The sequence below is a fragment of the Letharia lupina genome, assembly GCF_014066315.1.
Source record: "Letharia lupina isolate WasteWater1 chromosome Unknown contig_1, whole genome shotgun sequence".
In the NCBI taxonomy this organism is placed as follows: Eukaryota; Fungi; Ascomycota; class Lecanoromycetes; order Lecanorales; family Parmeliaceae; genus Letharia; species Letharia lupina.
In genome coordinates this window covers 2,247,789-2,270,999 of record NW_023502970.1, presented here as the reverse complement: position 1 = coordinate 2,270,999, position 23,211 = coordinate 2,247,789, and the positions used below count along the sequence as shown (strand labels likewise).

General features: G+C 16.8%; 1 protein-coding gene across 1 annotated transcript; it reads left to right on the top strand.

The window, feature by feature from the left end:
• Nucleotides 1-20,857: 20,857 nt before the first annotated feature.
• On the top strand, nt 20,858-22,916 carry HO133_000023 (uncharacterized protein; the record flags this gene model as incomplete). The annotated part of the gene is made up of 3 exons (XM_037290963.1): nt 20,858-21,543; nt 21,632-22,002; nt 22,351-22,916. The coding sequence occupies 3 exons, from the start codon at nt 20,858-20,860 to the stop codon at nt 22,914-22,916; spliced, it is 1,623 nt and encodes a 540-aa protein (XP_037157837.1).
• Between the last annotated feature and the right edge of the window lie 295 nt (nt 22,917-23,211).

The following is a 23,211-nucleotide window of genomic DNA, read 5'->3' as shown; positions in this document are numbered from 1 at the left end:
TTAATATTTTTATTTTAATTAAACTTATTCTTCGCTTTTTATTTTAATTAAGAATTTAATCGTTATTTAATTAAGCTATATCGAGATTCTTTAATATCGCTATTATTATTAATATTTAATATTTATTATAATAAATTTTTAAACTTAATCTCTTTTACTTTAATCGCTATAAAAAGATAAATTAATATATATATATAAAGAAATTAAAAGATTTATATAAATATTTATAAATATTAAGCTATTCTTAATTTTAATTAAAATATATTTTATTAAAAAGTATATTAATTTTAATAAATATCGATATTAGAAATAAAGAGAATATATATTATATACTTTTTTAAATATATTATTATAGAGTTTAATTTAAAAAATAATTATTTTTATAAAGATAATAAGATTTAAAGAAAAGAAAGTAAGAATAAAATATATAAAAATTTTAATAAGTTATAATAAATTAATATTAGTTAAATTAGATAAAAATAATTATTTATTAACTCGCTCTTTTAAATTTTTTATCTTTTAATCTATATAAATTATAATAATAATTATAATTATTATAGAAGTAGCTAAGATTATATTAAATAATAATATTTAATAAATATAATTCGCTTAAACTTAAATCTTTGAAATTAAAAAAAAAACGTTTTATTAATATTTAATTTAAATTAGATAATATAAAGTAATTTAAAAATTTAATACGCGCGATAGATATTTAAGCTTTTCTTCTTTTTTAAGACTTTCTTTTTTATATTAACTCTTCTTATTATAAGACTATCTTCTTTATATATTAGACTTCTATTTAAATAATTTAATATTATTATAATAATATTAAAAATATAATATATCTATTAAATTATATATTTATTTTTTATCTTTTAATAACTTTAAGCTAATATATAAATAAATCGCGTAAAGAGCTTAATTTATATACGCTTAATCTATTATTAATAGCTCTTTAAAAAAGCTAATATTATTTTAAAGTACTAGATATAATATTAAAATAAAATCTTTATTAGATATTATTATCGCTTTAATCGCTATCGTCGTTATTTTAATAGATATTACTTTTACTTTAATAAATACCACCTCTACTTTAATAGATATCGCCTCTATTTTAATATATATCGCTTTTATTTTAATAGATATTATCTTTATTTTAATAATATTAAAATATCGATAGAAATTAGATAATATATTCTTCTAACTATTATTATATTTATTATATATAATTAATATAAGCTATAACTTAAACTTTATATAAGATTTATTATTATTAAAAATTAATTAATCTTATAATTTCGAAGTTTCTTTTTTAATATCTAATTTATTAGATTATACTTAATTAAAATCTATTAAAGCGCTATTATATTTAAAGATTCGCTTTTAAAGTATTATATAAGATAATAAAAACTTTTCTAATTTATTAATTTAAAAATAAATTTATTATTATTATACTTTATAATTAGCTCTAATAATTTTTATTTAAATAGATATTTATCTTTATATAATATATAAAAAGCGAGTTATATTATAGAAAAAGAATTTAAATCTTATAATTATCTTAATTAAGTTATTTAGATTAAAGAGAAGAATATATTTATCTTTATATAATTTAACTATTAAATTAATTAATTATTATATATATAATTATAAAATATAATTATATATTATTAATTATCTTAATAATTATAAAAAGTATAAAAGAAATAAAATTATATAATTAAGTATTTATAAACTTTTCTCTTAAATATTTATCTTAATTTAAAATTTAATCGCTATTTAATTAAAAAAAGAGTAAGATATAGAAAGTATATAAAAATATATTTAATAATTTTAGAATAAATTAATAATATCTATAATAATAATTAAAATTAAAAATTAGATATATTTAAATAAGAGATAGCTTCGCGTTATTTATATAATAATAAAAATAATAATTAAGATTAAAATATTAATTTAAATAGCGTAGCTTTTATAGTAGACCTTTTATTATTATATATTAAATTAATTATATATTAATAAAGATTTATAATTTTATCTTCTAGATATAATTATATTTAATATTTTAAGATTTTTATAATAGCTTAATACTTATTAATTAATATATTAATATTATTATATCTAAACTATAATAGAGCTTATTATTAAATTTTATATTACACTTTTAAATAATTTAAAAAATAAAATTTATTTAATTATTAGCGTATATAATAGAATTATTTTTAATACTTATATTTTATTTAGCTTTAATATTATTTATACTCTTATAATCTAAGCTCTTATCTTTATCTATATATATAATAATTTACGCGAAGAATAAAACTTTAAACTTTCTTTAAACTACGCTCGCGTACTTTTTTTATATAATATTATTAAAATATAAATCTATTTATTAAAATAATAATTAGACTTAGAAATTATTTATCGCTTATCTATTATATTTTATCTAATCTATTTAAAAGCTTACTTCTATTTTCTTATTAAGTCTATTAATTAAATTAAAATTTATATCTTATTTTTATATAAATATCTAGTTATATATTAAATAATATCTTATTATTTAAGACTTTTAAATATAATCTAATTAAAAAAAGAATCTATTATATAAAAAATTATAAATTATAATATATATTTTTATAGCGATAGAGAATTCTAATTATCTTTCTAATTATTATTATTTAAAGATAATTATAATAGCGAAAAATATTTATATTCTTATTTTTAATCTAGAATTAGAATTACGTAATTAGCTTATTAAGATTTTAAATTTAAATAATTTATACTTTTATAGAGATATTTAAATCGCTTAAATATATTAGCGATATTCTTATATATTAATTTAATATTAATAAGCTTAAAAGCCTTTTATATCTCTTCGCTTATCTTATTAAATATAAATTTATATTTTATTATATTATAATTCTTAAATTACTATCTAATTAATCTTAATAATAATATTTATTCTTTTTTATTCTTAAGCGTTTATATTATATAATTTCTAAAAATTATATATTTTATTTTAATAAAAAATATATATAGAGAAGAAAGATAAAAAACTTTTTTTAAATTTTATTATTAAAGATAATTAATAAGTAAGTTTAATATAAGTAAGATTAATATATAAATAATAAGTCTATTTAAATATAAATTAAAATATTAAAATTAAAATTAATATAAAGAAAAACTTATATTAATAAATATTATTTTAATAATTCTTTTTTAAGAAATTTTTTATAAATTATATAAGACTCTTACGTAATAAAAATAAATATTCTTTTAAAAGTTTATTATATCTTCGAAAATTTCTAGATATTTAATCTTCTTTCTAATAGATTTAATTATAATTTACTATATTTATTATTATAATAAAAAGATATTAATAAATATTTCAACTTTTTATATTTATATCTTTTCTATTAATATTATTAAGAAATTTATATTCTCTAAAAAAAATTAAAAGTTTTTAAATCGTTTAATCTTTTAATTAATAATATTTAATTATATATCGATAATTATATCTTTATCTTCTTTCTTTATATTAAGCTACTTATCGCATTTTATATTAATATTCTTAATAAAATCTAAAATTAAAATTATATTTAATAAATTTAATTATTTATAAAATTTATTATCTTTAATATAATATATAAAATATTATATATAAATACTAGCTATAATATTAGAAAGATATAAAAATAATTATAATAATAATTAGAATTTATAATAAGTATATTAATTATATATAATATATTCGATAATTCTCTTTTTTATTTCTTTCTTTTTTTAGAAGTAGTTATTTAATATTTAAAGAAAGCTAAAAGTTTTTTCTTAGCTATAAATTTCGCTATTATATTTATTTTATTTTATTTTTTTAAGATTATTTTTAATAATTTATATATATTTAAACTTATTAAATATTAACGCGATTTTATTATATTCTTATTTTTAGAATATTTATCTACTATTTTTTATATCTTACTATTATTTCTTTATTAATAATATTAATTTTTATAATATTAAGAAATATTAGAAAATACGTAAATTTACTTATTTAATTAAATTCTTATTTAAAATAATAATAACGATAATTTTTATATAAAAAGCTTATTATAAGATATTAAAGAATATATTATAAAGAGTATATTAATATTATAATAAAAATAATAAAAAAATTTAAGTAGAATTATATTATTATAAAAGATAATATAATTAGAAAAAGTATTAGAAAAGATTAAAATATAAGAAAATTTAAAAATACGCTAATAAAAAAATAGACTAATTTATTAACGCGTTTTTATATTTTTTTAAAATCTTATTTATAAAAATATTTAATACTAATTTTTAATATTATAAAATTAAATTTTAATTAAATTTTTTTAAATTTAATAATCTAATTAGAATAGTTAAGAATTATTATTAATAATAAACTTTTTTTAACTTTTATATAATAATAAATATCTATTTTAAGCTTCTAAAAATTTAGATCTAAAAATTTTATAAGATAAATTTATCTTTTTTAAGATTTTATTTTACGCTTGTTATTTATTATATATATTTTCTTTTTTAAAGAATTATTAGAAAGATAATTAGAATATTAATTAAGTCGCTTACTTTTAGAATACTACTTATTTTATACTTATATTTAAAAAGATATAATAATAAATATAAATACTTTTAATTAAGAATTTTTATTAATAAACTCTTAACTAGCTATTTAATTTTTTAATTTTAAAAAAATATTAAATTAATTAGAAGATTTTAAAAGTAATAAATTAAAAAGTTTTTAAAGTAATTAATTAGAAAGTTCTAGAGATATTTAGCTAGAAAATTTTTAAAGTAATTAATTAGAAAGTTCTAGAGATATTTAATTAGAAAGTTCTAGAAATAATTAATTAAAAAGTTTTAGAGATATTTAATTAAAAAGTTTTAGAAATAATTAATTATAAAGTTCTAGAAGTAATTAATTAATAGATTTAAATAATAATTCGCTAATAAATTTAATTATATTAGAAAAAGAAGAGATAGACTTTATTATAAAAGAAATTAAAAATTAGAAATTTCTAATATATAATAAGAATAATAATATTATAATCTAGCGATAAGTTTTATAATAAATTTATATAAATTTATTAATTTTAATATATAAGTAATTAGTACGATTAGAAGAAGAAGAAATAATTTTTATAATTCTAATTATTATAATAAAAAAAAATTTAAATATAATCTTCTCTTTTTTAATTATTATTTTAATTATCTAACTTTCTAAATTAAATAAATTTAAAAATATATTAAAAAGAATAAAGAGTTAATATATATATTTAATAATAATATATCTAGCGATAATAATAAGACTTTATTTTAAGATTAAATTATCTCTTAATTTTAAGATATTATTTATAAAAATAAAAATTTTAATAATATATATAGCGAAAATATTAAAATTATAGTAGTTAAAGAATATCTATCTATATATAAATTATTAAAAAAAAAAAAATAATAAGAAATTTAGAAAGAGAAGATTTAATATATTTTTCGCGGTGGTTATAATAAATAAAAAAGTATTTTAAATATTATTAATAATAAAAATAGTTAGAAAATTAAGTAATAAGATTTTTAGAAAATTTATTATAAGTAAAAAGAGTATAGATAAAAAAAAAATTATTAGTTATATATTTAAAGTAAGAAAATTATATAGATTTTATCTAGATAGTAAATTTAGTCTTATATATATTTCTAATTATCTTTCTAATTATAGTCTATTAATTATTATCTTTCGCAAAATTAAATATTTCTAAAAATTAATTATATTATTAATTTCGAAAGCTTTATTTTAAAAATTTATTTAAGAAATTTTATTAGATATAATAGATAAACTCGAAAATAATATTAAATATTATTAATAAAGTTTTATTATTAAGATAATATAGAAAGCGATAAAAGCTTTTTTATTTAATAATCTTTTAAATAAAACTTTTTATTATTTTTATATAAAATTTATTAATAATAGAATATAGATATTTAATTATTAGTAATTTATAATAAACGCGTAATATTATAAATTAAGAATATACTACTTTTATATAAACTTTTAAAATTATATAATATTAAGTTATATATAAATATAAAGATAGATTAAAAGCTTATAATTTAATTTAAATAAATTATTAAACTATTATAAATAATAAAATAAAAAACTTTATAATTAAATTATTAATTTTTTTAATTTATAATATAATTCTTAATTATAATATTATTTATAAGATTATATTCTACTTTAAATTCTAGTTATCTTTAAAATTAATATTATATAATATATTTAATTTAAAATTTAAAAGATTTATATTATATTAAAAAATTAATAATTTTTATTATTATAAAATTATTTATATTATAATTATAATTTTAATATAAATATATATTATTCTTTTTTATCTAATTATTAATAATTATATTTTTTTATAAATTCTTATTATTATATTAAAAAATAAAAGATTTTATTAAAGTCTATATATATTTAATTATTATATTAATTCTTAACTTAGAATTCTAATTATCTTTATAATTAATATTATATAAAATTATTAATTTATAATTCTAAAGAATTATATCATATTAAAAAATTAAAATAAGTTATTATTATAAAATTATTTATATTATAATAATAGTTTTAAAATAAAAGTATATTTATTATACTTACTTATTTAATTAATAAATACTATATTTATATAATAAATTCTTATTATTATCTTAGAAAATAAAAGATTTTAATTAAAATCTATTAGATATTTATTTATTATATTAATTTTAGATTTATATTCAATTTAGAATTCTAATTATCTTTATAATTAATACTATATAAAATATTTAATTTATACTTTTAAAAAATTATATTATATTAAAAATTATATTCTATTAAATTATAAAGAAAATCTATTATTATAAAATTATAAATATTATAAATATAATTTTTTTATTTAATTTTCTTATTTAATTAATAAGTATTATATTTAATAATAGATTTTTATTATTATTTTAAAAAATAAAAGATTCTATTAAAATCTATAAGATATTATATTTTTTATAAATAAAGATTTATAAATTAAATTTATAATTATTTTTTTAATTAAGATTATTGAGTAAATAGATAAATAATCTTTAATAAGCGAACTTTAATAAGCGAGTTATTTAATTATCGAGCGAACTTTAATAAGTAATATTTAAATTTTTTATACTTTAATAATTATTAGATTAAATTTAGAAATTCTTTTTTTATTTAAAAATTCTTATTTTATTTTATAATTTTAAAAAAAAATCTTAAAATTTTAATAGAAAATAAAAAAGTTATTTTAAAATTAAATAATATATATCTATTTTTTAATTAGAGTTATCTAATTATATTTTTTTTATAATTATAAATATTAATTTATTTATTTATAATAATTTAATTAATTTAATTAAAAAGTATAGTAATTTTAAATTTATAATTAGCTATATATATAAATTTAAGATTTTTAAGCTTAACTCTATTTTATTCTATTATATATATTAATAAAATTAATTATTAATTACTAATTAACTTATTAATATATAATTAAACTTATAAATTTTCCTTTAAATTTAAACTTAAATTCTTCTTTAAATTTTTTATTATATCTATTTTATTCTTCTTTATCTAAAAATCTTATAATTTTATAATATTAATTATTATCTTAAATTTTACGCGAGCGCTATAAATTAAAATAAAATTCGTAAGCTTTTTATATATTACTTCTTTTTTTTTTTTTTTTTTTTTTTATTTATTATAATATTATAATAATTAGAAAGATAATTAGAAAGATACTTAGAAGTTATATTTTATTTTCTTCTTATAGAGTATCTTTTAAATATTATTATTTATAGATTTAATAAATATATATATTATAAAATTAATATAATAGTAATTTTATATAGCGAGAAAATAAATAATAATAGAATTATAAATAATTTATTATTAAAAATAGAAGATAAAATTCTCTATTATTATAAAGTAAAATTAAATTTATAATTTTAATTATATATATAGAAGTAGATAATATAAATAATCTTTAATAAATATTTTATAATAATAATCTTTTAGCTAAATTCTTCTTATTTCTATTATTATTAAGATTTTATAATTATTTAATTAATATTAAAAATTATAAGCGTAAAGCGATAGAAAAGCTCTCTTAAAATTTTTATATTATTAAATTTTATTAATATATAATAACTCTCGAAGTATATAATTTATTTAGAGCTCGCTTATAAAAAGTATATAATATTAATTTTAATATAATATTAATCGCGAGAGATAAAGTTAAAAATATAAATAGATTTAAAAGTATAAGTTTAGAGAAGTAGAAAAAGATATTATAAGAGATTAAAGATATATATTTTTATAAATAATAAAATTAATTATATCGTAATATTATTAGATATTAATATATATAATTTTTTTATTTAATATTTTAAAGAAAAAGTATATATCTATATTAGCTATATAATTAAATCTAAATAATTAAAAATAGAAAAATATTATTAATAATAATAAGAGTATAATTTTATAATAAAAAGATTTAATAGAGAAGAAAATATTAAATAATTCTATCTATCTTATAATTTTAAGATAAATAAAAAAAGAGAAAAAATAAGAAATAAGTATATTATTAAATAATAATTTAAAATTATTAATTAGATTATTTAATATAATTAAATAATCTTATAAATAAAGATTATTTTTTATTTTTATAATAATTTAAAAGTTTTAATAGAGAGCTTATTAGTCTTTATAAGTGAAAATAATATATATTAGCTCTTATAACTATAAATCTTATTATATAATTAAAATATATAAATATAGAAATTTTATAATATAGAATTATTCTTCTAAAATTAATTATAAAATATATTATTATTATTTCTTATATATATAAAATTATTAACTTATAATTTTTAGATTAGAAAAATATATAATTATATATAAACGAATTCTATAATAAATACTCTTTTTATTTATTACTCTCTCTTTAATAAAAGTATATTAAAAATTATCTAAACTAATTAATTAAAATTTAACTTATTATTTTTATATATTTATTTTAATAAGATTGAGCGCGTAGTATAAAGGAATTTAATAGTATAGTAATTTAATATAAATAATAATAATTTTTTAGATTTATTAGGCTCGGCTGAATAGTAGCTAAAGAATTATAATTATACGCTAAATAAATAAAAGTTAAATAAAGATAATAATAAGATAGAAAAATTCTTTCGAATAATAACTAATAACTATAATAGTAAAATTTTAAATCGCTTTTTATTTTTATTATTAAGATATAAATATTTAGATATAAAAATTTAAAAAAAGAGATTATAATAGATTTCGCTATCTATTAATTAAAAAGATATTTAAAATTTTATAATATAAATTCTTTTCTCTTATATTAAACGCTAATTCTTAGAATTTATAAATCTTTTTTAAGATAATTAAGATAATAGATTTATTAATATATTATCTAATAGCTCTTCGCCGTCGATTTCTTAATTCTTTATAAAAGCTATTTCTTATACTTAGTAATAGTAAAGCGATAATTTTATACTATTAAGTTTTTAGCTATTTACGTTATCTATTTTATAAATTTTTTTAATATTTCTATTAAGAGTTATAGTCGATTTTAAAATATAGTTTTTTTCGATTATAGTATTTTTTTTATATAACGAGTACTTTCTACTTATAGATATATCTAGAAATAAATAATATTTCTCGATTAAGGTTTATATCTTAAATATTTATATTTATTAGATATATTTTTTTTTTTTAAATCTTTCTTTTTATTAGCTTTAATATTTCTATTAAATTTACTCTTATCTTTCTTTCTTAACTTTTTAACTTTTTCTTTTTTAATCTTATAAATAATATCTTAAATTCTCGCTATTATATTAAATTCTTACTTCTAATTTAATTTATATTAAATTTATTTATAATTATTATTTAACTTATAATACTATAGAATCTAAAAATCTAAGATCTTATTTTATATTTTCGATATATATACGTAATTAGTATTATCGCTTAAGACTCTTTATTAAAATAATTACTATTATATTCTAAGCGTCTCTTTATTTACTTATATTTAATATTTCTCTCTTATCTTATACGCGTAATAAATATAATTAATTCTATAATCTAGATCTCGAATTTTAGACTTCGCGTAGAGTTAAAATAATACTTTATAGTAATTAAGTATAAATTTCTAATTTCTAGCGTATAATTAGATTTTAAATATATTTTTATAGATTAAAAAGAAATATTTATCGATTAATCTTTAATCTTAATATTTTTATTTTATTAAATATTTTTATAAATAAAGCTATTAATAATATAAGAATATAGAGATAATAGAGATTTTATACTCTCGTAGATTATCTTAATAAGCTTTTATAGAAAAAATCTATATTTATAAATTATTTAAATTTTTATTTAATTTATAAACGCGTTTTATAATTTAGCTATATTTTATTTATATAGATTAATATTAAGTATTATCTCTTTCTTAGCGATCTTCTTATTAATAATATAGATTATATTTAAATTCTTACTTCTAATCTAATATATATTAAGATTATTTATAATTATTATTTAACTTATAATACTTTAAAATCTAAAAATTTAAAAATTTATTTTTTATATTAAAATTATTAGCTATATATTTATTTAAATAAGAAGTTCTTATTAATAAAGAGAATATAAAGAGATTATTATTAGAAGAATAAATTTATATATTTTTCGATAATTAGAAAGATAATTAGAATTCTATTTTATATTAAATATTTTAATTCTCTTCTATCTAAGTAAAGTACTTTTAACTATCTTATTCTTATTTTTTATATACTTTCTTTTATTATATATTAATATATTATTTATATAAATTTTATATTTTTAATTATTAATATAATTTTTTTATTATAAATAGTATAAAGATTACTAACTATATAATTTATTAATAGAATAATAATTTAATAGAAAACTAATATATAATAGAATTTCGATATTAAAGCCGCTTCGATAGCTTTTTATAATATATTTAATATAAAAGTCTAAATTTATATAATATAATAAGATAGTAATATTATATTAATAATCTCTTATATTATATAGATAAAAGATCTTTTTAAAAGAAGTAAATTAATTAATTTCTAATATTTTTTAATCTCTTATAAAGTAATAGCTAAAATATTATTAATTATATATATATATTACTTATTAATATATTATATTATTATACTTACTTTCTTATTTTTAATATTAATTTTTAATCTTTATAAATAAAGATCTTAATATACTTTTTTTTATAATTTTTATATCGAAAGCGCGAATAACTAAAGACTTACTTTATTCGATTTTTTTTATAATTATCTTTTTATAATTAGAAGACTTTAGAATTTTCTTTTAATTTAAAACTCTAATATAAAGATTAAATAGATAATTATTCGACTAATTATTTATATTATTAAAAAGATTATTAAGATTTATATTATCTTTTAAATAAATCGACTTAATATATAAATCGATATCGCTATCTCTATATAATAATAATATAATAGAATTACTATTAAAATTAATAATTATTAATAATATATTATTATTAAATTAAATTAAGATAAATAAGATAAAATAATTATAATATAAAATATTAATAAGAGAAAATATTTAAGATATTAAGAAAGAAAGAAAGAGAGAATTTCTACTTATAGCTTTAATATTTTAAAATCTATCTAGCGTTATACTAGCGAAGTCTATTAAATTTAATTTATTAAATTACGCTATATAATATAATAATTATACTTTTAATTATTATTATAATTATATTAGTTAACTTTAAAGAAATTAATTTTTTAGCTAGAAGATTTATATCTAGATATTTAATAACTATATATTAAAATATACTTACTTTAAATTTTAGATATAAATATCTTTATTTTTAGACGAGATAAAGAAACTATAGATTAAATATTAAATATTACTAAAGATTATTTACTATTTTCTATTATATTTTAGCTATTTATAATTATTAATATACTCGCTAATAAGAAAGATATACTATTATTATACGAATTTAATCGCGATATTAATAGTAATTATAGAAATTAAAATTATTAAATATAGAAATACTCGCTAATAAGAAAGGCGTATTATTACTATACGAATTTAATCGCGATATTAATAATAACTATAGAAACTAAAGCTATCGAATATAGAAATACTCGTTAATAAGAAAGATATATTATTACTATATAAATTTAGTCATAATATTAATAGTAATTATAAGAATTAAAGTTATTAAATATAGAGATACCCGTTAATAAGAAAGACGTACTATTACTATACGAATTTAATCGCGATATTAATAGTAATTATAGAAATTAAAGTTATTAAATATAAGAATATTCGCTAATAAGAAAGATATACTATTACTATATAAATTTAATCGCGATATTAATAATAACTATAAGAATTAAAGCTATCGAATATAAAGATATCTATTAATAAGAAAGATATATTATTACTATACGAATTTAATCGCGATATTAATAATAATTATAAGAATTAAAATTATCAAATATAGAAATATTCGTTAATAAGAAAGGCGTATTATTATTAGATAAATTTAATCGCGATATTAATAATAACTATAAGAATTAAAGCTATTAGATATAGGGATATAATCTTTAATTTAATATAGATTTTAGAATAAGAAGTCTCTTTTATTAGAGTAGTAATATTTTTATAAATATATATTTATATTTAAATTAATTTAAAAAGTTTTATTCTATAAATATAAAATATATAAAGTTATTAAATTAAGTATAATAGTTAAATATTATTAATTAAGTATAATAAATAAAATAATAATTAAAATATCTTATTTTTAACTTAGAATAATTTTTTTTTTATTTATTATATATTTTCTTTTTATAAAAATTACGTCTAGACTTTAATAATATTATATTATTATTTATAAATTTATATCTTATTATAATTATTTAAAAAGTTATATATCTTTTAATTATAAAGTAATTCTTTTTATATAAAATATATATAATTAAGCCGCTAGATATTAATTAATAATTTTTTTTATTTATAATTATTAAAGAGTAAGTTATATTATTAAAATTACTCGCTAATTTTATCTTTATAGCTTCTTAAAGTATACTTAATATAGAAATTTAAATTCGAAGCGAATTAATTAAATTTAAAGTTATATAAATTAAGATCTTCTTTATTATTTAAATAAATATAATTTAAAAAATAATTAAATTTATTAATCTCTATAATTCGCGGATTTTCTTTAATATACGAGTTTTAAAGTTTAATTAGTAATAATATAATTAATATATATAATTAATTTATTATTTAGTTTAGATATATATAATTAATATAATTATATACTTTTCTTATTTATAATTATACTTTTTAAACTTCGCGTATAATCTTCTAATTTTTATCTTCGCGAAGTCTTATTTTTACTTTATTTTAATAATTTAAATAAGTCTAGATTAATAATTAATAAATTATTAATAATTTTTTAAATTTTCGCAATTATTAAATTAATAGCTTTAATAAATAATAATACTATATATTAATAAATCTAATTAATATTATAATTAATTATTATATTAAAAGATATAGCGCTATTAAATATATACTTATTTTATAAAAATAATATTATTAATTTAATTTAACTATAGAATATAAAGAAAATAATTTTATTTTTTTTAGATATAAATAATATTATAATAAATAAGTGTATTATAATATAAATATTATAATAATAAAAATAATTTTTAAAAAAGAAGAGAGTAAATTAGAAAAGAATAATATTAAATATTTATTATTAAACTAATTAATATTATATAATTAAAATATTATTAAAATAAAATATTATTTAAAAATAGATTAAGTTTAAATATTAATTAAAAAGCTAATTAGAAAAAGAGATTAACTTCTTTTTTATTAATATATATTATAAAGCTATATATAAGCGCTTCTTTCTATATTTTAAATATACTTTAAATATTTATAACTATATATATATACTCTCTCTTATATTTTATATATTTCGATATTTTTTATATATATAATATATCTATTAAAGATAATCTTATTAATTTAATTAATTTCTATTTAATCTTATATTTATTAGTTATAAGAAAAGCTCTTTATTTTAATATTATAACTTTATTAATTTATTATTCTTAAATATCGAATCATATATAGTTTATAATTAATTTATTTATTTTTTTCTCTTCTTCTATTATAAAGATAGAAGAAGATATTATTTCTTTTTCGCCTTCGCTTATAATAAACTAATTATTATTTTTATAAGATTAAAGATATTAATTTAAAAATAATATTATTTAATTAAAAGTAAAGAATATAGTATTTTAATATTTTAACGCTTAAGTAAAAGATATTATAATATTACTCGAATAAGAGAGAGTTATATTAATAAAAAAGATCTTAAAGTTTAAAAATAATTTTAGCGTAATAAAAGATTTAATTTCTATATATAGAAGATTTAGATAATAATTAATCTAGTTAATTAAATTATTAAAGCGCTTAAATTAGATTTTAATTCTATATTAATATCTAATAAAATTAATTTAATAGTTTTAAAATATTAATATATACTCTTATTAATATAGCTAGCGATTAGAATATTAATTAAATAAATATAATTTTTAATTTTAATAATTAAAATAGTATAATAGCGAATTAATATTAGTATTAAAGTAAATAAAATATATATTATATTAAATAGAGAAGCGTTAATAGCTAAGCTAATTAGAATTTTAAATTAATAAAATTAAATATTAATTCTATATTAATATTATTATATACTTTTAAATATATAATTATTAATTATAATATTAATTAGAAAAAGTTAATTTTTAATTTAAAATATTGAAAATAATATAGCGATATATTATTAAAGCGGTGTGAGTTTTTATTATAGCGAGAAGACGAGATTTATATATTCAATATTAATCTCATTTTATTTCTAATATTTTATTTATTTATATATCTCTTTTAATTTTTCTTTAAATATCTTAATCTTAAGATATTAACTAGATCTTTATTTAGCGTAAATTCGACTTTCTTAATTAACGATACTTAATATAAGATATTAATAAATATATTTTAATATAAAGATAATAATAAATTTTACTTTCTTTTTAATATTAATAATAAAAAATAAAGATAGTATAGATTATATAGAATTAGTTTAAATCTAATAGCGATCGTTAGCCTATCTATTAGGGCTTAGAAATTAAGAAATTCTAGAAGTAAATATACTTTAACGAATATACGCTCATCGATTTTGAAAAGCTATATATTATTTATTATTATTATAATAAAATTTTAATTTATTTATTTATAGATTACGAAATAAGCGATATAATAATATATATTAAGTTTAAGAGATATATTAAGAAATCTAATTTAAATAATTTATAATAAATAAATTTAGTCGATAATTATAAAAATTAGATATATTTTTAAGTTAGATAATATAAACTATTAATAAATAAAACGATAAATAGAATATCTAGTTTACTATTTATTTTAGAAAAAATAATATTAAGATTTTTTTATAATACTAGAAAGTCGAAAGCTTATACGCGAAGACTTTTCGAAATAATTTTATCGCTAAATTATAAATATTAATATTCTATTTATAATTGCTAATAATTTTAAAATATTATAACTCTTACGCTATCTTAACTCTAATATATAATTAAAATTAATATTTATTATAAAGAATTAATTAATAAGAAAAGCTATAGAGCTAGAAATAAAATTATTAAAGAATTTATTAATTAATAATATTAAAGTCTCTTTAATTTTAAATTATTAATTATTTTATAATTATTAAATATTTATAATAATCTTAATCTTTTTTATTAATATTAATTAATAATAATATAAGATTCTTATAAGCTTTAAATATATTAAAGATAAATATATTAATTAGAAACTTATAAGTATTATTAATCTAATTCTTATAGAATATAAGATTTAATTTTATATATTTAAATTTATAACTAATAACGCTAGTAATCATAGTATACTTTTTAAAGATTTAATTATTTATTTTTCTATTTTCGTAATAAATAATCCACTTAATATTAAAGAATTTAAATTCTTAAATTATTTATAATATATTTTTTATATAGCGTATATTATTTAATTAATCTTAAAAGAACTTCTAGATAATATTAAAGTTACTTTAATAAATAAGAAATTTTAAAAAAGCTAGAGTAATAAAGAAGATAAGAATTAAGTTTAAATAAATATAATTAATCTATTAATAACCTTAATAAAGATATTATTAGAACTAGTATAGATGCGATATTAGTATAGGTGAGATAGATAGAATAATAAGACTATTAAACTATATAGATAGAAAGAAGATATAATATAATAGAAGATGTCTTCGCTAAGGCTCGCTAGTTATAAAACTAAGGGCTAAATAATATATTAAAAATACGCTTATAATACTATCTCTTTTCTCTTAATAATTATAGCTTCTATAGCTAGTAAATCGAAGATATACGCTTACTACTTATCTTATATCTTTAAATATTTATAATCTCTATAGATCTTAATTAAAGAAGATTTATCGAGATATAATAATATTATTAAGTCGTATATTAATCTTAACTATATTATATCTATTATATTACTCTATAGAGATTCTAAAGATATAATTTATATCTTATCTACGTGCTAATAAGATTCTTTAAATTCTTCTTCTTATCTAATTTTCTTATTATAATCCTTTAATAGAATTAAAGAAAATTCAATATATAAATATATTATAAAATTTTCTTAATATCAATTAGTAGTTTAGTCTAAAAGCTTTACTATAGATTTACTCTATATCTTCTATACTCTTATTATTAAAAATCTATTCTCTATTCCATCCTTTATCTTAACTTAACCGCGCTTATTAATTAATAAATTTAGTAGAAAGATAGAGAAAGAATTAAATATAATAAATACCATTTAATAGTAGGCTTATTATATATATTATCGATATACTTAATAAAGAGATTATATATTTACTATTATTATAGTAGACTTATTATATATATTATTAATATACTTAATAAAGAGATCGATATATATTATTTCGAGGCTATTTTTATTATTATTATAGTAGACTTACTATAATAGAGTAGTATTATCTATTAATTTCTTTCTAATTCGCTTATAATACGAATAATTTAATAATACTTTATCCCTTCTACTATCTAAAAACCATTTTATTATATTAAAATAAATTACCTATTTAATAGACTAATTCAAGAATATAATATCTCAAGTTTCTATCTTAATCTTAATTAATTATAATATCTTAATCTTAAGTTAATATCTTAATAAAGCTCTTATTAGCGCGTTTATTTATTAACTATTCATTCGCTAATTCGAATAGATATAAGTATATATTAATTAGTCTATATATATTTCTCTTTATTAGATATATAAAGAAGTTTTATTATAATATTAGAACTAGTATAGATATAATATTAGTATAGATAAGATAGATAGAATAATAAGACTATCGAATTATATAGATAGAAAGGAGATATAATATAGTAGAAGATATCTCCGTTAAGGCTCGCTAGCCATAGGACTGAGGGCTAAGTAGTATATTAAGAATACGCTCGTAATAGATATAATATTTCTTATTATTATTCTAATTATTATATTATTAATTATATTAAAATTTAAAAAATTATTATATATATTAATATTAGCGGCTAGCGTAAGAAAGTTTTTTTTTATATTATAAGTTAAACGGCTTTAAAATAAAGATATTTTAATATTAAATAAATATTAATCTTCTAAAAAAAAGTAATATTATTAAAAACGCCTTTTTAAGCTTTTTTAGAATATTAAGACTCGTTAAAATTTAATTTATTAGATATTAATTCGCGCTCTACTTCTTTATATTAATATTATACACTTTTTAAAAAATAGATTAACTATCTATTTAAGATTAAGTAATAAAAAATAATTATAAATAGAAATTATAATCTAAGCGTCTAAATAATTTTTAATTAATTTCTAATAAATTTAATATTTAATTTAACTTATTAAATTTTTTTATAAATTTATAAAATTAATAAGTAGAGAAAAAAAAATTATAATTTACTATATTTTTAATATTTATAATTATCTATTTAATTATATAAATAAAAAGCTCGAAAAATTAAAAAGAAAGAGAGTTTTTTAGAAAAAAGAATTTTTTAAATTTTTTAAGGCGATTTATAAGAAATTAATTATCTATTATAATCGAATTTAATTAGATTTAAACTATCTATATAAATAAATTATATTTTTATATTTAAATTATAATAATATAAAGTTAAAGAAATTAAATTAAAAGATTAATATTAGAGAGAAGCTATAGATAAAGATTTACTAAGAAGTATTTAAAAAGATATTCTAAAATTATTAAAATATTAATATAAGTAGTTAATTATAAAGAGCTAAGCGAATAAATTAATTAAATAAAAATATATTTAATTAAGCGATAGAATTTAAGATTAAGAATTTAAATAATAAGAATAGATATAATTAGCTTTAGTAATATAGAAAAAATAATAAATCTTCTAATTATTATTCTAATTATAATCTTACTTCTAATCTTTATAAAGCTTCTTTTAATAATCTAGCGAATCTTTTAATTTTAAAGTAATAAAAGAAATTAAAATCTAAATACGCTATAATTACTCGAATAACTTATAATATTCTTTATTCTTTCGCGAGAACTATTACGTATAAGCGATATTTCTTAATAGCTAAAAAATATTATAGTATTTAAAAGTATTATTTATTAGCGATATTTTATACTCTAATAATAATTTTTTATATAAAATATTAAGAAAATAAGCTTAAATAGATTAAACTTAATTTTAAAGAAGATCTTAATATATCGAATTAGATTAAAAGAGCTAATAGTATTTTATATAAAAACTTAATTAATATTTATAATAATTATATTAATAAAGATAATAAATTTATAAAAAGTATTTCGATAAGTCTAATATTTATAAGTTTATTAAGATATATTATTAATACTTTATAATATATAGAGAAATAATTAATAAATTTATAATTAGAGAGAATTAATAATAATAAATTTAATCTCGAAAAAGAGATTTAAGATAATTTAAAAAGTAAATCTATTTATAAATAATTAATAAATTTAATTAAATAGAGATAGATTTAGAATATTTAAAAGAATTAAGATAAAGTAGAATAGAAGAGTGAGATAGAGTTTAAGAGAAGAATAAATATAAAGTTTATTAAGCTTATTTAACGCGTTAAGATAAATATATAAATAGAGATAATTATAGAATTTTATTTTTATAATATTTAAAGATTTAAAATTTAGAATATTCTTTTATATTATAATTTTAAGAAGAAGAATAGAGACGCTTATAGTTCTAATTATTATTCTAATTATTAATATTAATAAAAAGATAAATAGCTATATTAAATTACTCTTTATATTTCCTCTCTCTTAATAAAGAAGAATAAATATATTCTATATATCTTAGTCGAATTATTCTATAAATATAGAAATTTCAATCGAGATATTTTATATATATATTATATTATAATATAATATTATAGATATATTATATCGTAGAATATCTTATTAAGATCTCGAACTTATATTAGAAAAATAATATAATATTCGACTCTATTTATATTATATTTAAATACGATATAATATTACTTAATATAAAATATCTTATAAAATATATTATATCTTTTCGACTAGTAAATTCTTATTCTTTTATATATATTAATATTTATTATAATATTAGAATTAATATAAAATTATTTTATAAAAATAAGATAAATAGAATAATAAAACTATTAAATTTTATAAATAGAAAGAAGATATATTATAATTAAAAATATCTTTATTAAAATTTATTAGATTATAGAATTAAGTAATATAATAATAATACGTTTATAATACTTACTATTAATATCTTATTTAAAATTATTAATAGTAATTTTATTAAGATATATAAGTAATTTTCTTTTTTTTTATATTTAAATAAGTATATTAAGATTAATTTTTAATTTTTAATTTTAATACTATTTAATAGCGAAAGAATAACTTCGCTATAAAATAGTTTATATAGAAATTTTTAAAATATTCTTATATTAAAATAGCTATTTTTAAAGATATAAAGATATATAAAGGTTTATTTAAAAGAAAAATATTATATTTCTTACGCTAGATTTAATAAAATTACTATCTCTTACTATTATAAAAATCTTATTATAAACTCTCTTAAAGACTTTTTTATAGACTTTTCTATAATAGTAATAATAATTAAAAGAGATAGAAGCGATTAAAAAGATAAATAAATTAGAAAAATATATAAGATAAAGTAATAAAAGAAGAGATAATAAAAGAAAAAATATAATTTTTATAAAGTAATAAATCGATAAGATATAAAAAAAATTAAAAAAATTTAATATATAAGTCTTAATACTAAGAAAGATTTAGATGTTTTTATTCTTATTATTTAAAGTTACTATAGAATTCTAATAAGAATTAAATATTAATCGTTAGATCGGACTTATCGTGTCTAAAAGTTTCGCGTTTCCTACTATTTCGCGTTTCCTATGAAACTAAGTATGCGCTTCATACGCGCTTCCCCTCGTTACCTTTCATCAACAAAGTAGCTCACGAGTCACCAGATATTACAACTTTCATCTTCCCTTAAAGTCAATGGCGCAATGGAAAGAATTCGCAAACTTGATGACATAGACGTTGCTCAGGTCCAGACACCATCAGCCAAACGTGCCCGTAGCTTATCTATTGAGCAACAACACGAGCAAGGTCGGCTGCCCGTGCATTACGAGTCAGGCTCACCTCCAGCCTCATCCACCACCTCAGGAGAAACTTGCGACTCCCCTCGCATATTAACTGAGGCTGTAGGCAAGGACTCCGACAGTGAGATCAAGCATCAAAGTGCCAGCCGTCACGTCTCGAGCGGTATCCAAACATCTGACTCTCCTGCCAACGATCACCTTCCTTCTCTGGAATCTCACTTTCCCCGAGGTATCGCAAAGCATACCTTTCCTGATAGCTACGACGTTCCTTCGCCTCAAGCTGACCATCCAAGTGGCATCGAAGGAGATCCTTTTCCTGACAGCTACGATATCCCTCCCTCGCCCGTTCATGTCCCCAGTAGGATTGAAAGAGCTCAACTCCCTAGCCTCTACGACACCTCTTCACCACCAGTCCATATCTCTAAGGGTCTCGAAGGAGTTCACTCTCCAAACAGCTACAATCTTCCTTCCTCACCACCAAACTTAGACTTCAGCTCGACTCTGAAGGAATCGTCACCTGGCATGACTCCGGAGCAGGCACAGAAAGAGTTCGAGAAGCAACACCACTTTTACAATGATCCAGACGCAAGGTACGTTGTCTTGATCTCTATGTGCACCCTAACACCCTGTCCTGTCAGCTACTCTACCCAATTTTGGGGCTGTTTTGAAACTGCTTAGGCCTGTCAAGGAGTACTATGCTCAGTTCTTCAGCCCTGAACTGGGACTCTGCAAGAGATCTTCAAGGCTTTCGAGGAATCGCTCACATTTCGAATTCCTGTATAGGACACGTGGCGCTGCCATTATAGATCTAGCTCGTGCAATCCTCGGCCGCTCAAGAGGCTCACCGACTGCAAAGGAAAAGGTCCCTGCGCTGCAGGCAATTGCCAAAAAATATTCCATCCTCGGTGAGAACGACTTCGCTTGCAAGCTCCTTGGTATCCTTCTTGATGAGGCCCGCATGGTGCCCAATCCTGGGATTGCGCCAGGGCAAGCTCTAGCAGTCGACGATTTCATGCCAGATCCCAAAGCTTGGAGCGAAGATCTCCTGGGTAAGTGACTTTCGTCTCCTGTTGGCCTTTCTGGCAGTCTAAGGGCTTTTTTGGATGGTGTACTCGGAGGCTGATGCGCCGGCAAATCGCAGGTCGTCGGACAAAAGCGAAGTTTCGCGAGAGTTCAGTTCCTCAAGCTGTTGCGGCTGAAGGATCGTTCGAGAAGATCTACGACAGTTTGCCCAGATTGCAAAACCCAGAGCCAGACCTCATTTATGGTCTTAGTACCGACCTGCTGCCCAATAAATACTGCGGCAAGTACCCTCTGACGTATCTTGAACCTGCTCTAAAACATTTGGATACATTACATCGTCCAGAATGGGGGCTAACGCCTTGAAACCTGCCTAGCTATCTTCGACAGGACCGTATCTAAACCTCTCACCAAACAAATCCATCATCCCTTCCTAGCGGGCGAAGTCAAGACCAAGGATCGACCTATTGCTGAAGCAGAAGTCCAGTGCCAGCGCACTGGTAGTGCCATCGTATCCTACACAGCCGACTGGAATGATGAAGCCAGGGGCAAGCCGCGTTCGGGGCCCTTCACCAGTCTACCACAAGTCGATGTCGACAAGGACAACTCCGATCCAGACCCTGACTCTATCTGCTTTACCGTGGCTATTGCGCCAAATTCCTGCTTTATGTTCGTCAACTGGCGGGAGCTCTGGAGCAATGGCGCAGTGTACTGGCATACGAGCGTTCTGGATCAGTACTCACTGCAACACGGGCTGGACGCGACCACTGAAAGGTTTCAGCGAGACATCAGCAACATTGTCGATTGGGGCCTAGGCGAGCGTGCGACTAAGATATACGAACAAGCGCGAGCAATGGCGAAGAGAAAGACGGGAAGAGATGATGACTTGCCGGTTATAGAACCAAAGCAGCAACGAATAGGGCCCTCGGATGATTCAGACTGAGCTTTCAGAAGTGTTACAATAGAGGCAACAGCATAGCTGAAGCTGGTTGAGGAGGCGGGTGAAAGTGATTGCGAAGGCTCTACTTTTGGGTGCTTGAGAAGAAGGCCCAAAAACATTGACCACGATTGCTCTACTCCTCATGAGAGCCACGGAGATGTCAGAAGGGCATACTGATAGGAATGTAAATTGCCTCACTGGCGGCAATCCTGGAAGGGCTAGAGAGCCTCAAGCTGACCAGATCATCCAGAGCTTCGATATCCATACTGTATAGTATTCTATTACTAACGTTTCTCTT